We start from the raw sequence: 16,973 nt of genomic DNA, 5'->3' as shown, positions 1-16,973 counted from the left end.
TCAAATTGTTTCATGGCTTTTCTACAATGATACATTTAGGAGCGTGCCTGGACAGGTTACAAGATGCTAGGAGAGAATTCATTGCAACTCTCTCTGAACTCAACCTCGAGTCAGGCGCTTGGAAGCTATGACACCATCAGACTGTTTACTTCTAGCAACTTGTTTTTGCACCTTCACCTATTTGACAAAGAAATTAAGAACAGAGACGCCACCATCTTTGATTGATTTGCGTGTTATGATTTAAAGGTTGTTTTATACCAAGGACATTGCATGTTTTCTAACAAGTGACTTGTTGGTTTTTAAGGGATTTAATTTAAAGGAAGAAGCTGAACAGCGTCTTCCTTGGAAGGGCAAGGAAAGGCTGCCAGGTTGAGAATTCACCTAACCAGCTGACAGGCACGTGACGCTGGATGATCATCTTTGATATTTCCAAAGCGTCTGTCCTACAAGGTTGTAGTGAGTTTGGTGTTTTTGCTCAAAACATCCCGTGTCAAGACGCCAGAGATGCTGGAGGATTACTGTAAGCTTAGCTCAGGTGATGTCTTGTGTGAGGGAGCATGTATGAGGGCCCTCCATTTTCTTGTTCCAAACCACTCCAAAAAAAAAAAAAAAAAAAGTATCATATGGGGTCCTCAGATCATTTAAAGATACACAGCATCAAAGGCGGCTTTTGACAAGCTCACTCAAACTTCATATTACAGCACTTATCACATGCGTTACTGTTCTTCAATGTTTTAATATTTTTTAAAGCCTTTAAAGGCAGGTTAAGCAGGCTGGTAAGTTTATTTCAATCATTTTAAATGGCTTTGTCAAAATCCCCCCCAAAAAGCACACAGCCACTCCATCCTAACCTTAATGCGGCTGACAGTGCCTCGGAGCTGTTTGACCATGTGTTTACCTGTAAAATCAGATAGACCATGGGAAGTCAGATAGACCTTGTGAGGGCCAAACAGTTGTGGATCTCTCTTGTGGGGAGTGGATATTGTTGACTATCTCTCGCCTCCATCGTGGAGTCTCAAACAGCATGCAGTTAAGAGAGTGCATGAATGAGCTCTGCACCCTTACAGTATCTCTGGAATCACATAAAGACAACCTTGTGCTCTGCAATTTAGTGTGCAGCGCTCAGGTGCTTGTGCATGTCTCAACCAGAGGAAAAACAAAAGTATGACTGACATAATCATATGTCAGAAGATTTATGGTCAGAGAGAGCGAAGGGGAGAGAAAAACTGCAGAGCATATTTTCTTGCCCCTCCTCCTCCTTCAAATTATTGTCTTTAGTGTCGTCCACTTGTTTGAGTGAAATGTTTGAAACTGTTGAAACAGAGTAATTCACACAAACACACACACACACAGAGCTGTGGGTTAATGAAAGCCTGGATGAATTATTTAACAGCTCTTTCAGACTGAAACTATGAGTCATTTCCTTATTCAGTGTTGGCATTTCCAGTAGATAGATTTTTCTCTTGAGAAGTAAATCCAAGATTTTATCTGTGTTCCGTGTATAATGTGCTACCATGCAAATACAAAGTAGGACAGTAGACTCTATGAAGAAATCTCATCACTTTGTAGATGGTAATTAAAATAAATCCTAAATCCACTCTCTGGTTTCAACAAATACCTCCGTCATTAAATAAACCTAAATGTCAGCTATAAATCTGATCACTTGTGCTGTCAAGGCAGATCTAATGATAAAACAGAGGAGCAGGACAGGTCTTGCTTAAATATGTTTTAAAGACTTGTTGCAGGCTTTGACGCTAATGGCTGGCTGGAGCTCAGTGCTGGGCAGCCTTGATGTGGCAGGTCATAGGAGCAGATAGGGAAGCTGTGGCAGACCTCCAGCAATAACAAAAGGAGCGAGCCAGACTACCAACCATAAATCTGCTGCTACCACTGATTTCCAACTACTGCAGGTGAGGGGGTGAGCTTGTGTGTTTGTGTGTCTGTGTCTGTGTGTGTGTGTGTGCAAGTGTCTTCGTAAACAAAAACTCCAAAGGGTAGCTCAACCCCACTTCAGAGCAACATGGATATTACACCCCTTAACATCTTGGCATGGGTCTGGTCCTGTTTATGGAGAAACACAGCTAAGAGTATAATCAGCATCTTAGTGATCCTTCAGTCTGTCTGACATCGGCTGAAATATCAAAGGAGGTGGCATTTTGTGGTTGTGACTCAACTGGGATGAAGTGGCTGTGGACTCGGTGTGGTAGCGCTTTACACCTGGCTGAGAAACACTGCAGGTGGATTATCAGACACAGTAGCTAAATTGTATTTTGCGTGTTTAAAAAAAAAAAAAAAAGCGATCCCATTTCAGGAAATAGTAGGTTTAATGATATCAACCTTAATATAAGAGCCGATTTCTTTAACTGCGTTCTCATTGGTGCTGTTAGAGGGCGCTGTATTGCTACCTGGGCAGGTGACGCGTCACTGGTTTAGTAGATGTTTGGCCCGGAAGGGCAAATAGTTTTTGACCGCAGGGCGCGAGACGTGTGCATGGAATAAAGATTGATGAAGCTGAAATCAAGCGATCTGAGTGAAGTCAATCAGGTAAAGCGGCGCGTCAAAACACTCTCGGGGCAAGATGTCTCAGTGCCTTTGATTAGACTTAGCTCCTTCACTTAATGATTAATAAACATTAGCAGAACTTTAGAGCACTGCATTGAAACTATACACACAAAGTTGGGTTTCAGCTTCCGTCATTAAAATGTCAGATTAGAACAGATTAAAATGTTAGATTAGAACAGGTGAAAGTAAAAGGATAACACATAAAAAGGAGTGTTGTCAGTGAGACAATGTGATGCCAGTCTGGCACACAAAACCCTAGTTTAGCTTTAACCTGAGCTTTTTCAGCAGCTGCCTTTTCTTATACAAGTCTTTTGTATCAATATTATGAAAGCTGAAAGCTTTTGTGAGACAGAGACAAGCCTCTGTTATTATCCCTTCACGCCCTTTTCCCTCTTTTCTGGGTAGATTATCAGTGACACTGATACACGATATGGCTTATCTACTGTAAGTTAAACCAAAATTCTCAGCTCTGTTTATCGGCTTCTTCACAAAGAATGTGCGTTTCTATTGGGGAAATGTTCGGAAATCCAGCACAGGTGAAAACTTCACAAACTGCATTTGTCAGTCCGAGGAGATTATTGGGAGCAGCTTTTCCATCAACACCTTCGGGTCCTGTCTCCTCACTCTACTTCCAGGCCGAAGGGAGTGGAATCTGTAACGACTGTGGGCTTTAGCGTCGTTAACATTTTCCTGACACGTCGGCCGGCCTCTCTTGGAGACCGCCCTGCATTTTCTCTGCTGCTCTGGAGTTGTTGTAGCAACTAGTGGCCCAAGAGTGAATGAAGCAGATGTGCGAGTCATCTATCACCTGACAGCTCCCACTCCCCCAACTGAGCAAGTCATCACTGTGACACGTCTGCCCAACCAGCCTCATCAATTACAACGGTACCCTACCATTAGAGCGCAAACACTTTTTCTCCTCACACACATTCAACTGCTTCCCAGTCTGCAAGATGGGCCCTCAATTAAGCCTGAATAACTTTCCCCTCTCAAAGAACATCTCTCTTCCGTCCCAGTGTTGCACACATTGTGCTTGTCCTCTGAGAGCTGATTTATCTCCATGGCGACAACATGATACTGAGCAGCATTCATCTTTGTCCTGTGGTACCTCAAAGTGCCGTACGTAGGTGCAAACAGCAATACGCTGTAAGATTTATTTTTTGTTTGTTTTAAAGTAAATATATTGATTCTACGAGGTCATTTCTTCATTTGTTCATGAGAAAATTACAATGTTGTACTTCCTTTCTTGAATTTTGTTGCATTGTAGCATTCCCCATGGGTTATTTATTTATTTATGGCATTTGTAGTTATTATTATTTTTCATTCATTTATTGTGTCGTCATGATGAGAGTTTTAGGTGATGTGCGAGGAGGCAATAACCAAAAATATCTTGTAGTTACTCTGTTCCTCTATTCCATCAGTAGTAGACATGAAACGCAGTAAACACAAGACGTTTGAACACAAACACACATTAACAGTCTCTAGCCTTTACAATATACAGCTATGGTAGTGACAGCTTGGGCCAACGTACAAATATCAACTTTTTGTCTTTTGTTTTGTTTTTCACCAGGGTTCTCAAAACAGATCTCAGGGTCCACACATGACGCTGAATATGCAAATAAAAGATATAAATAAAACATTCATATAAAAATAGCCTTTTACAAATATATACTCTTTAACCAATATTTACCAAATGTGGAAAACTTGCCAGTGTTTTTTTTTTCATCCCAGTTAAATCAGCTTGAAGTGAGTTTTGCCACTGAAGAGGGTCAGTACAGCATTTAACTGTCTGCCTCTACAGGTGGGGTTTTCTAGACTAGCAGCAAACAGAGGGAAAGCAACCTCATGTAAAGGCAATATGGTCAAATTCAGTAGCCTATAATGGTTCCCTCTGGAAAAAGATAATTCTATAATGTGACACATTTTTCCAGGCAGATTGTTAACCATGGATATGTTTGATTGCTTTAATAATCTATAACCTCCTGACATTTAGTTATTTTTGATCCATAATGGACCAAACCAGTAGTTCTTTATAGAATAAATTAATAATAATTCTCATTCTCTAAATACAGTATGTTAAATATTCCAAATGGCTGTGTCTTTTCATCTGTGCACAGGGGGGGTGAAAACTTCAGCAGCGTGTCCTGCCCAGCATCACATCCACCATAATTCAACTGAATTAGCAAAGTCCAAACAGTCCAAAAGTCCAAACAGTGAAAAAAATCAGTAGATGTCCAAATAGCTTAAAGTCCTGACACTTTGCTTCAGTGACTCAAACTGTGGTCACCCAGTCCCAGTCCCAGTTCCAGGGATCAGGCTACAACTTTTCCCAGGACAGTGTTTTATAACGCTGTTTTGGGACTGTTTCCCAACAGAACAACCGAAAAAATAGAGAGGGGTTGAAGAGCTTTGTGTGCAAAAGAACCACGACACCCCATCTTCAGCTTCCTGCTTATGCAGCTCAGTAGTTTCTCATTATGTATGAGGAGACTCCGAAAGAAGCCCTTTTTTTTTTGTAAAATTTGTCCATGAAAACGCACAAAAACAGCACCACTCATATACATCATCTCTCACACACACAGACACACGATCCAATAAATATTCTCATTTGCATGTGTACACCTCTGTCCTCTCACTGCAAGTGTTGCATTTAACGTAGCAGCACCACAGGAACTTGCAGTTGCACTGCCAAACACGGGAGTACTGGTGTGTGTTGTATCCCCGACCGCAGCACATCAGGTCACAACCGCTGATGTGCTGCATCATTGTCTTGTTGCACACCCTACCCTGTGTACCCAGGCTCCCCGTCACAGGGTCCGCCTCGCAGTAGTTAGGCGACTTGTCTATGTACACTAGATCTGTATCCAGAGGCTTCCGGTAAGAGTAAGGTTTCTTGATTTTGAGGAATTTAGGACGCTTGTTGCGGCTAGCTTTGACTGGTTCCACATGCACTGCATGGGCATATTTCTCCTTGAGAATGTAGCCAAGCTCGCGGAACTTGGGAAGTGTAGTCCAGCAGGTTTTGGTTGTGCAGGAGCCTGAGACGCCGTGACATTTGCATTCCAGTCGCATGTTCTTCTCCAGAACCTAAACACAGACAAACAAGTTGGTTACACAGTAAAAACCTGTGGCTGCCAAACAGTACTCCAGAGTTTATTCAAATGATGACTTCACAATTTCCGATCTTAAATATGATGTCAGAGATCTTACATGCAATCAGAATCAAAATTCTAGCAATGGCTACTTATACTAAAACACCCCCACATTGTGACATGAATATTACTGAACAATGTGACTTACAAATACATTACGGCAGGAGATTGAATACATCCCCGCCACAAAGTAGTGCAATACCATATACACAGAAGCCAAAATAATGTATCAGATTTCAGACTCTGTGTGCAGTTACCACACACAACCCACAAAAGTCAAGAGTGACTGTACAAGGCGCCGAGTGACTGGGATTACTGCTAAACCCTGAGCTGATGACAATGAGAAGTGCCACTGGAGCTTTCCTTAGCAACAAGGTCAGTTGCAATTTCCCTTTTTCTAAAATGCTCGGTGTTTGGTATGCGATATGGTCTTCGAAAGCCATTTACAAGAAATTTATGTTCGTGTTCTTGGCAAGAAAGGTGTAACGGTAAACCCCAAAAGCAGACGCGTAAACAAGGCCAAAAAAAAAAAAAAAGAACTTTTCCCTGAGCAAACCACTTCATGAAATCTTGGCTTCAACTCCATAATCCATCAGTTGTTCTGTGACTAACACATGTGACAGCCATTGTCTGCACATCTTCCACAGAGGAGCTGTGAACGCTGCTCCCGCTCAGTGTCACCGCTTTTGATTAGCATAAATAAAGGAGGCGCAGTTATCAAAACAGAGGGTCTATTTATTAGCAGAAAGAAAGGGAAATAAGTGAGGCCGCTCAAAGTTCGAATCCACAAGTACAATCTTTTCCCCGGGAGGCAATTTAGCTGTCCAGATAAGCCAGTTTCAATTCATGGTTCTGAAACGCACGTCGAAAGCGATCTGCCCCGCGCAATTGTGCAGGAGGGGGCTTTTCAGGGGCTGTGTCAGTGCTGTGTGCTGGTTGTGTAAATCAGGCTTTATTTTTTTTTGGTCTGAGTCAAACAGAGAGAGGATATCGGTTAACTTGGGCAATGCTGCATCTTTAGATTTTGCTGGTTCTAACTCTCATTTTGGTACATTTTTTCACTCAGTCTCAAACTTCTAGACCGACTGGAGTCTCTTTGTCACTTTGCACGGTTCTGTAAGCATGCATGAAAGAAAAAGTGATCTGGCTAGATTTTCATTTTGGTATTTTGTCTTATTGTTGCCTCATTTTGTGTTTTTATGTTGTAATTTAGTTAGCTTTTTTTGTTTGTTTGTTTGTTTTGCTGCGAACAAAACGATATTATTGTTGTCTGGCAGCGAGTGTCGTAAATTACACTGTACACAAAAATGACTAATTCATTTAAAAGTGAAATAAATGGAGGGTACAGGTGGAGTTGATCCTGTAGATGGTAACTGCATACTCTTAAAGATTTATCAGTGATGAATCAAAATAAAAGAATAAAAATGATCAAATAAAGAAATAATCAAAGTAAAAGGTAAACTTTTAAGTTGCACATGAAGCGCAATGCACCTGATTTGCACAACGGTTGCACGATGGTTGAGGATTGTCATAAGGGTAACTGTATACTGTCCCAGTGGTGCAAAACATGGGGGGACTGGGCTAAGGCCTTTTTGTACAGTGTCAATCTGTTTTCAGTGCCGGGATCTGGGCTGTAATCAAACCCTGCCACTTAGACAGCTCTTCTGTAACAGCAGGTCTTTATTCCACCTCTTGTTTAAGCTTGGCCCCAGCACCCAGATCTTTGGCAAGGTTCACCCACACCAAAGCATGGCAGAAACCGTTAACATTCATCGAGACTAGCGTTGCACCCTTCAAACCATCACTTCACCTCCTTCTCAAGTCTAAATAACATTATCTCAATAAGTAAAGCAACTGCTAATCACTTACCTTGCGTCCCACCTCGTTATTATGGAGATTCATTAGCGTCCTTGCGTTCTGTTTGACCTCACGAGCATCAATAAAAACTTTGGAGAAGCCCAGGCCATATCTGATATCTGCCGAGCAGCCTCCCCATTTCCATCCTTGGTCTTTACTGTAGAAACCCTGCTTCTCCTTGTCACAGCTACAGTCACTCAGGTTACCCTGTGTACAGGCGGCTGTAATGGCATGGGCCACTCCCGCGGCAATGATGGCATAGGTGAACGCAGCCTCTTTGCTGCCTGGGGGGGGAGCAGAAAGAAAGATGCTAAATAAAAGGTAACAAGGGTTATCTTCAGAATTTGCAAAACAATAGAGTATGGAAATAGATTAAGTGTGTAAGAGGTTTTTTTTAAGTCAGCAAGAGAGAAAAATAATTAACAGAAAGTGTGCTTACATCACAGTCTTACTGACATATCACTCAAGGACAGCAGTGTTTTGAAACCTGACCTGGAAACTGTCCTGCCCATGAACCAAAATGTCTGCTGGCAGTATAGTCAACAAAGCCGTATGAATAAGAGGGTTGTCGACAAGGAAGGGCTATTGATCCACTTGGAAGCTGTTACATTGTGTGTAAGCTCATAAGGCGGTCAGAATCTTCATCCTGGTGTTATCTACACTCAAGTCCAGCAAATCATTTACACGCAGAGAAATATCGACAAATAAGTAAAGATTAATCTGACAAGACTCGTAGACATAGACAAAACCAGCAGTGAAGTTCTCGATCCAAATGACGAGTCGAGAGAAAGTTCTGTAAATGCCTCATCTGAATCCTTGCTTGCAGTCAAAGCAAAGCATTTTCCTTCTAATACACTGTTTAATCAGCCTATATTGTGACAAAAGAGCATATTCTTCAACACAGTCAGCAGGTATTTGTTTTAATTTGTCGATCTATGATACATTATCATGCAAACAGGAAACTGCTGATTACAACATCCATCATATCTATGTGTAAATAAACTCCTCTTGTCACTGTTTGCTCAAAATAAACATCATACTTTCTTTGTGTTTCCGCCTGCCACCAGGGTTCACTATGTAAAGCTGCCATGTTTCTGATAAACATCTTGGATGTGTGCCCTTGCCATTGAAAAAAAAAAAAAGAAAAAAGAAAAAAAAAAACTCATATTGACGCATCAATTATGTGGACATTTTTATAGACTTGATGGGCTCCAAGCCAAAAAGAAAGGTGTGTCTGAGCAGTCAGTCAGTTCTGACTGCACCGTTGTTAAGTTTTTCCCCTTCACTTCTGAGTGCATGGGTTCACCACAAGAGATGGTATGAATTCTTCATAACCTTGTAATGAGACATGGAAGAACTTTGAAAGAGAGTAGATTTAACAAAAAGAAAAAATCAAAAGCCAGCAACAGTCAATATGCAGCCTGCTTACATGCAGCTAAAAGCAACTATAAAGTTCAGATGCAAACGTAGCTGAGGTCTAAAATGTCTTAAATGTGCAAGGTGCACCCCACATTAGCATCATGTCACTTCCCCGATGGCTCTTCCATTGCTTTAAGGACAAATGCAAGCAACACAGTTCCCCCTCCGTCTGAGCATCAACAATGGTTATTCATTTAAAAGCATTAGCCTGCTACGCTAATCTGATCAGTGAAACCAATCTATTTGGTATGGCTGTCCAAGCCACAGACTTAAAAGAAAATGAAAACTCTTGATTGACTACAACCACTCATTCATAATGGACCAGACTGCCAAACACCACTGTTTTCATTTCAGTACCATGAAGAGATAATCCTTTCTTTGCCAACAGCAGCAGGCAACAATGCCTCAAACAGCTGGTCCAAGCCAATAATCTTTTTACTTTGTTTGCCTTTATTTTATTGTTTATTATTACTATTATTATTATTATTATTATTATTATTATTATTATTATTATTATCATCATTTAAATACATCAATAGTAAGAAATATATTTAGTAAAACTGAATGTTTTTATCAGAATGTTTTACAAAGCCAGCTTAGAGGTCATTAATTGTTTCCATATTTTATAGCAATAAAATCTTAATGAGCTTTTCTTAACTAAACGCTGTTTAGATATCAGCCTTATTATTGCTATTTAACTGTCTTTGATCCGTAATAGACATACCATGACATCTAAGTCATAAGCAAATAAACCACAAACACTCATCTTTAGATCAAGCCTTTACCTCTGCAGCAAGAGTGATGATTTGGACTAAAGTGTGTCTTTAATTTTCTTACTTTTAAGTCTTGCTTTCCTCTTGGCTATTCCTTGCTGTAACTTATACCCGTGGTAAGATCTACATCCTTACAGTGGGAGCCACAGCACCCATCACAAGACAGGATAAAGAGCAGTGAAAATGTGCCTCTAGAGACTCTGGCTAGCTGAAAGGAAAGGCTGCCAACATTCACAAGAGCTTTGTTACAATGCTGGCTTCAAATGCCTTTTATACATGCTCAGAAAAGCCCCACTCAGAGAAAGGTCTGGAGCTAAACTAGGCCTGATGTAAATGACACTGATTCCTTAAGGGATGCTTTTTTTATACTGCAGGTGCAGTAATGCAAGGCGTTTAATGATCTGTGTTATTTATGGACAGGGCAAAGCGAGATAACAAACATCAACATAGATAAAGGAAAGAGGATGCTTGTCATGCTGATGTTTAACAAAGGGAATGGGTCATAAATTAATTTCTATAATATCATAAATATACATAGACATCTAGAACTGTGCTTTGGATATACTAATATTTTCAGGGGAGGAAATCACAACAGAGCTAAAAGTCAAGGTCTTCCGTAATTTAAGGAGAAAATGAAAAAGAAAAAAGAAAAAAAAAAAAGAAAGACGCATTCAAGTCCCTGGGGATTGATCCACTTATGATAAACTGTTCTTACTATGAACAAGCTTCAAATAGTAAACAAACGTTAACAGACAGCAACATACCCACTTTCAACTCTTTTCCGAAGACGGTCCTCTCTCCAAGCGCCGAGCAGTTCCAGCGCCCGTTTTTGAACTGAAACTGACACTCATTGATGCCCATTTGGGCTCCTTCTCCGATGACGATAATGGCATCGGGGCGACTCTGGCAGATAATCCGTTGTCTGGGGGCCAAACCGGGGATCTTGTTACAGATTATACTCGCACCTAGGGCCACCACTGACGACAAGCCACTGCGAAAGGAAGATTGGCAAAGAAGAACCCATCAAGCATTTATTATTGTACTCTAATGATTTTATATTATGACGTTTTTATTCTTTTTTTTTTTTTTTTATCATTAACTTCATATTTTACTCAAGTTTTTACGGATTAATAATCCACAAATAATGTAAAGAATTAGACCATATGCGTGAGTTAAGGTGTTCCACTTTGTCCTAAATTTATCTATATTATTGCTGAACATGTTTTCTAATGTCATTTTGCCATCATTTGAAGGTGTGATAGGCAAAATTTCTCAAGTTATAAACACGCAGCTGTCACGAGTCAATAATCCCCACAAATGTTCTATTAGCAATTTATTAAATAATCTACCTGTGTATGAGGAAACATAAGGCGCAGCAGTTGTTATTGAAGGACAAACGAGCTGAAAGTCTTCGTTTGTCAGCTTTTAAAGTCTTCTAAATCTTAGAGTTATCTACGAACTAATTAATCCAAAATCAAATAAACGCAGCTCACCCAATTTTCAAGTAAACAATCCCCAAACAAAGCAGAACTCTTAAAATCCAGCGACGTGTTCTTCGAGTCATTGCGGCCCAGCTCTCACTTTCATGCACCGATCTGCAGAGTTTATTAATAAAGTCGCTTCGCGCGAGCTCTCCGGTCGATCACAGCACAGGTAACTCCAAAGGAAGTCCAAAATGCCGAAAAGCATCAAAAACTGCAGGCTTTTGGGAACTTTTACAAACCGCCGAAAAGGATATCATCCAAACTCCCTTTACGTGCGCCCCTTAGGTTGGGCCCTCTTGTCATTGCGAGGGTGTCACAGGTAACCCTCGAGGGTGAGCAAGTGCGATTATCTCTGTCTTACAGTTCCCCAGCTACCCGCAGGTCTTGGCTATATATCAGCCTCATCTATCTGGGGCGTGTTCACAGGAGACATGGGGCCCAGCTGAAGAATCCCGCCAGGGCTGAATCTCAACACACACGCGCGCGCGCACACACACATACAGGTCTGCACACTCTGCTGAGCGTTCACCTTGACTTGTAAGGACCGCCATTAATTAGACTATTATGTGATCTAATGCGCCATGCACGCAGACCTTTGTTTGGATTTGTTTGTTTGTTTCATCGCGGTTAATAATAATAGTCAGTGTGTCCACAACTGGGAAAAAAAAAGAAAAATAGAGAGAATAATGTCAGATAATAGGCTATTTATAGACTTAATAGGCTACTCGCTTGACATTTCTTACATGTATTTATTATGTTGTTTATTTTTCTGTGCCAAATATAGATTCATCTCCTCGTACCTTCCCAACACTTCCAGTGAGAACTGCTTACAATGCGGCCCACACCTGAACGCCTCTCTGGCCCAGATACCTTTTACAATGGCGACATCTGGTGGCAAAAAGTCGACACTGCGGGTTCAAAATCTACACTATGTCCCTGAACGCTTTCCGTAGCTTTCCAATGTCGGTGTTTTCATTTTTGGGGGGCGTAAGCTGGTGAAGTTAACAAAATCCTGACGTCAGGATGGATCCCCATCTCCCACATCTGATCAGAGACTGCCTTATACATGTTTTTACCTTTCTGACGGAGGAAGATTTAATCAGCGCTTCCAGCGTGTGTAAGGTGAGCTGTGTCAGGTTTGCGGAAGTGAGAAAAATCCTGATAATTCCAGGCAAACATGGTTTCTAATGTGTGTTTTTTAGGACTGGCATGACGCTGCAGATACTCCTTGGTTATGGAGGTAAGTTATGCTCTCATTTAGTCTTTTTCAATACATTGGTTAAGTTTTGTTGTTTTTTTTTTTGTTTTTTTTTTTGTGCTTGTTCAATACTGAAACCTAATTTTTTTTTGCCCAGAGAGCACCACCTTACATCATTAGCATGGTTTTCATTAAACTGTTTCGCTCACATCCACATCAAACCACCAAAATTTTTTACATCTTTTAGAATAACAAAAAGCACATCATCACCCACAACGCATGTGGGAAATCAACAGGGAGCATTTAAGATTTAATTCCTGAAGTTGCAGGTCTGTGATCATTTTGTCAACTAAAGATCTTACTGGTGTCGCATGTTGGTGTGCCTCTTCTGGAAAACGCAATATAACCAAGGTAGTCTTTAAGAGAAATTCTTAAAGACCAAGAGCAAATATCATTAGATTAACATGAAGGAATGAAAAGATTTCATGCTTTTCTCTGAGATACAACTGTCAAATCATGAAAAGCAAAAAAGTTTTCTATAATATAGAAAGGTAACTCCAAAAATAACATATATATATATATATATATATATATATATATATATATATATATATATACATATATATATGCATGTATCAAACATGAGTAAGGCAGATGTAAAAATGTCTTCATGTTGTAATGTACTGTGATACGTAGTCGTTGCTAAAGAAAGCTGATGTTGGCTTGTTATTCCTTTAAATTTGTTCCACTAATTCAGATGACAGACAAGCTTTTTTTTTAAAAACATATTAGCAATAAACCTGAAACATCCAGTTGTATGTTCCCTTCAGGAGGATGTGTCTGCAGCGCTGGAGCTTTTGTAATCTTGCTGTTTTGGGAAGTGAACAGGAGAATCACTCGTGGAAGAAGTACTTCCTGCGACGGTGCCACCTGGAGACGAAAATGACAAAAGGTCGATCAGGAGGTTATACCTGTAAAAGTCTAAGAGGGCACACAAGTATGTTTTCTCTGTATCAGTCGTCTCCTGTACATGACTTCATTTTACTTGTCATCTTATCTGTGTATTGAACATCTTGTCCCATCAGGCAGGGTGGTCGGTCTGGTTTATCTGCAGGGGAATTCAAGCCACCTTCCAGACCTGTGGAGCAACAGTGCCACCGTCTGCAGTGCTTCTACTGATGGTACAGTCCGAGCATGGGACATCCAAAACGTCAGTGCAACATCTTAAACACTGGTGTCCACGCCTTTATTCGCCATGTATTTTCTTGTTTTTTTTTCTGCCTGAAATCAGATGTGTGCATGCTGATATACATAGAGGTGTATGAATAAAGAAAATATTAAAATAAATCAATAACTGATGTACAAAATATAACGCTTGTAGTTTAAGAACACCTCCAAAAGCATTTGATTTTTTGCAGTTTTTTTTTTCTTTTCACAGATTTTCCTGGTTGTTTATTCTGAGAAAACAATCCTCCCTCTATACATTAACATGGTGCAGGGCCTCTCTTCTTTTCACAGTGTGAGCTCCTCTGGTGCAGTCCTGTGCAGAGTCCTTTAACAGGGATTGTATGCGATGAGAAGCATGAAGTTGTAGTTACATCAGACTCTACAGGCCTCATTAAGGTCTGGCAAGGCCAGACTGGCCAGGAAGTGGCTTCCTTTCCAACCGCATCATCACACTGTACATTACTACAGTACAACATTAACAATGATTGGTTCCTGACTGTAAGTAACCTCAAAGTTTTCTTCTAGCAGATTTGAAAATCATTTAAAGTGTTTTTTATTAAAGTAACATGCTATTATAATCTCTCTTCCAGGTTGGAAATGGTCAGGGATCAGTGTGCACCCTAGCAGATTTAGCTTTGACTAAAAAGTCCAGTGTAATGGTGTGTGACACCTTTAAAGTGAACGTACTACTAGTCTCACCTGACAAGAAATGGATCGCTGCTGGAACCAAGGAGAATGACGATTTAAGTCCAAAGGTATCTGTGGTTGACAGTATGTATGCGTATGTTTCCTGCTCTTGTGTGCTTTCGTTCACTTCTTTACCTCTGTGCAAAATCACAGTCTGGAAATAGATGCTATAACATGAAAATGAATACACAAGTTGTAGGCCTCTGTCATTTGCTTTGTTTGCAGGTGATCTACACAGAGAGTTTGATCTCTCCCTCTGTAGATGAAGATCCTCTGTGTCAATCTGTGCCAGTCTCCGGGTGCCAGGCTGCTGTCTTCATACCCACCCAACCGGCCAGACTGGCCATCGTCCACCACTCTCAACCCAGACAAAACAAAGCCCTCACTGTCTTCGATGTCAGCATTAAAAAGATGAAGTACAAGTCAGAGATCCTGGGTGAGGCCTGCTGTGCACAATGACATGCAAACTTCCCCAGATCTGATCCTGGATCATTAGTAAATGAGTCATTTGGGTTGAATGGTTATTTAACTTGTTTTTGTGGCACACAATCGCTATTTCCAATAAAAGTTTGAGTATAAATACAGGTCAGTAATATTCAGAGGGCATTTAGTTAAAAATAGAAAGCCAGACATACCAGTTGCCTCAGTGGGGGTGAATATTATGCCCGAATGTGAGCTTTTCTAGTTGGATTCCTCAATTAAAAATGGGCTTCACAGCACCTTACTAACTTATTCTTACCCACACATTAAAACACAGACTTGGACTGACCAAGATTTTTCTCTTCTCTAGTCCAGCAGGTGGAGTCATTCCCCCTGGTGCTGAACAACCAGTCCTCAGAAATCCTTCTCGAGGCCAAGAGCAGCAACTGCATTGTGCTGGCAGCTGGGGAGAAGCTGTGGGTGTACTCGCTGAAAGGGGCTCTGCTTGCTAGCTTTCAAGATCACATTATGCCCATCTCCTCCATATGCGTGGTAGGCTCTTATTGCATTTGAAGCTCAGAATAAATCACCTTTAGCTGGACAGCTGTATGCAGTTCAGCATAATCTCTGTGGGATGATTTTTAGAATTCACATTGTAAGGAAGCAGTCACTGATTGGCCAGTTATTGGCCTGATTTTAGCTTGATTGCCTCAGACTAGTGATCAGGGATTGTACTTTTTTTAAATTCCCTTACTCTATACATTTTTCCCCATTAAGAAAATGCACTTGTACAGTAATTTATGTGTATTTGTTTGTTTGTTTTTTTTTCGATTTTGAACAAATATCTCGCTTCATGAAATTAGAACTCTTGGAGAAATTTTAGATTTTTTTTGGAGGAAGTCCAATATTATCAGACTACCCTAAATTATTGGCCAGTATTGGCATTAAAATGCAATTTCTGAAATAATCTGTTTGGTTTTTACTTTTTTAATGACACAATTTTTATACAATATGCAGACATTGTACATCAAATTGCTCCTGCTATGTCTCCTCTAATTCAAAACGACAAAAATAAAGAGATGCCATTTATAGATTCCCAGATATTTTTGTGTGTTTGGGATAACTCAATACAAAAATATCAGTATTAGTTGATATTGCTGTTGAAAATTAAGAGGTCGACAAAATTGATTTATTGGATATTGGTTTAAAAAAAAAGCCAATATCAAACATCCTTAGTCTTTTGGGTAATGTTTTTTGGGTTAAATATATACTAGATCGTATTTTTTTTTTTAAAAAAGCTGAATCAGCTAAAAACTAAAAAAGAAATTGCAATCAATGCATCTCTGTTGCATTATGTTCATGTTTGCAGGACAATTTTCGTGTGGTAACAGTATCTCAGGACCTCTCTTTGCGAGTGTTGACATGGAGGAACGACAGAGACCACGGCCTGACCTTAGAGAGTCAGTACCATTTGCTTGGAGGCTCTCACACGATGTCCAGGTACTAGATGTAGTCTTGTGTCAGTATCTTCAATGCATCAATAGCAGTCACGTTTGTATCAAGATATTACTAATTGTTACCAACGACCTGAATGAGAGTGTTTTCTTTGTCTGTGATTTTACCAGTTTGATCAGACATTTTCTTGTTACTCTCTTGTAGAGGGTTCACCCATGTTGCCTGTGATTACTCCAGTATTGTGGCCTCAGTAGAGGGAAAAGATGGGAAAGATGTCCTCAAAGCTTACTCTTTTACATCCTGAGCATCACGGCCCCACAATAAAAAGCCTGCACACAGCTTACTCCACCCATTGAAAGGAGGAAATGTTTGATTTTATTGTGCTGCTCACCATACACTTCAAATATGTTCTTTGCAAAAACATACAAGAATGTAACCTGTTACACAATTATTAAATACTATATGATGGAAAAGGCAATGACCAACTTTATGAACATGCTTCTTTAGAAATTAATCTTTAGAAATCTATTGAAATGCATGTTAGGTATCTATCCTTTTGGCGAAGACGTATGTAAGAATTAAATGTGACCAGGTTTAAGGCGTGATGTGTTCCAAAAAATGTTAATATTTTGTTCTTTAATCTGTTACCTTTCCCTTTCTACTGAGGTAAAATAAGATAGAGGCAAGTTAGTTATTCATTCATTACAGTCAGCTTTATACATGTCTATTAAACTCATGC

At 40.2% G+C, this 16,973-nt stretch overlaps 2 protein-coding genes across 3 annotated transcripts; one reads left to right on the top strand and one right to left on the bottom strand.

The window, feature by feature from the left end:
* Window positions 1-5,166: 5,166 nt before the first annotated feature.
* Window positions 5,167-11,327, bottom strand: wnt7ab (wingless-type MMTV integration site family, member 7Ab; the record flags this gene model as incomplete). The annotated part of the gene is made up of 4 exons (XM_079238722.1): window positions 5,167-5,649; window positions 7,584-7,855; window positions 10,528-10,754; window positions 11,257-11,327. 4 exons carry the CDS (start codon window positions 11,325-11,327, stop codon window positions 5,167-5,169), a joined length of 1,053 nt encoding a protein of 350 aa, XP_079094848.1.
* An 891-nt stretch (window positions 11,328-12,218) lies between these two features.
* On the top strand, window positions 12,219-16,710 carry fbxw12 (F-box and WD repeat domain containing 12). Of its 2 annotated transcripts, XM_079238838.1 has the most exons (10): window positions 12,219-12,369; window positions 12,450-12,487; window positions 13,276-13,442; window positions 13,531-13,655; window positions 13,964-14,170; window positions 14,263-14,427; window positions 14,585-14,795; window positions 15,150-15,331; window positions 16,149-16,279; window positions 16,439-16,710. In XM_079238838.1, exons 1-10 carry the CDS (start codon window positions 12,271-12,273, stop codon window positions 16,536-16,538), a joined length of 1,425 nt encoding a protein of 474 aa, XP_079094964.1. In that variant the 5' UTR covers window positions 12,219-12,270; the 3' UTR covers window positions 16,539-16,710. The 2 variants fall into 2 exon arrangements, with proteins under 2 accessions (XP_079094964.1, XP_079094965.1); XM_079238839.1 differs by lacking the exon at window positions 16,439-16,710 and having other exon boundaries at window positions 15,155-15,331.
* Window positions 16,711-16,973: the final 263 nt, after the last annotated feature.

This window comes from Telmatherina bonti (assembly GCF_933228915.1).
Source record: "Telmatherina bonti genome assembly, chromosome: 4".
NCBI lineage: Eukaryota > Metazoa > Chordata > Actinopteri > Atheriniformes > Telmatherinidae > Telmatherina > Telmatherina bonti.
This window is presented reverse-complemented; position numbering and strand designations above follow the sequence as displayed.

Excerpts from the sequence above, each read along its gene's own strand:
- fbxw12 (XM_079238838.1), top strand. The coding sequence starts at position 12,271 with ATGGATCCCCATCTCCCACATCTGATCAGAGACTGCCTTATACATGTT. Across the intron at positions 12,488-13,275 it reads GATACTCCTTGGTTATGGAG|GAGGATGTGTCTGCAGCGCT; the intron begins GTAAGTTATGCT and ends TGTTCCCTTCAG. Across the intron at positions 13,443-13,530 it reads AAGTCTAAGAGGGCACACAA|GCAGGGTGGTCGGTCTGGTT; the intron begins GTATGTTTTCTC and ends TTGTCCCATCAG.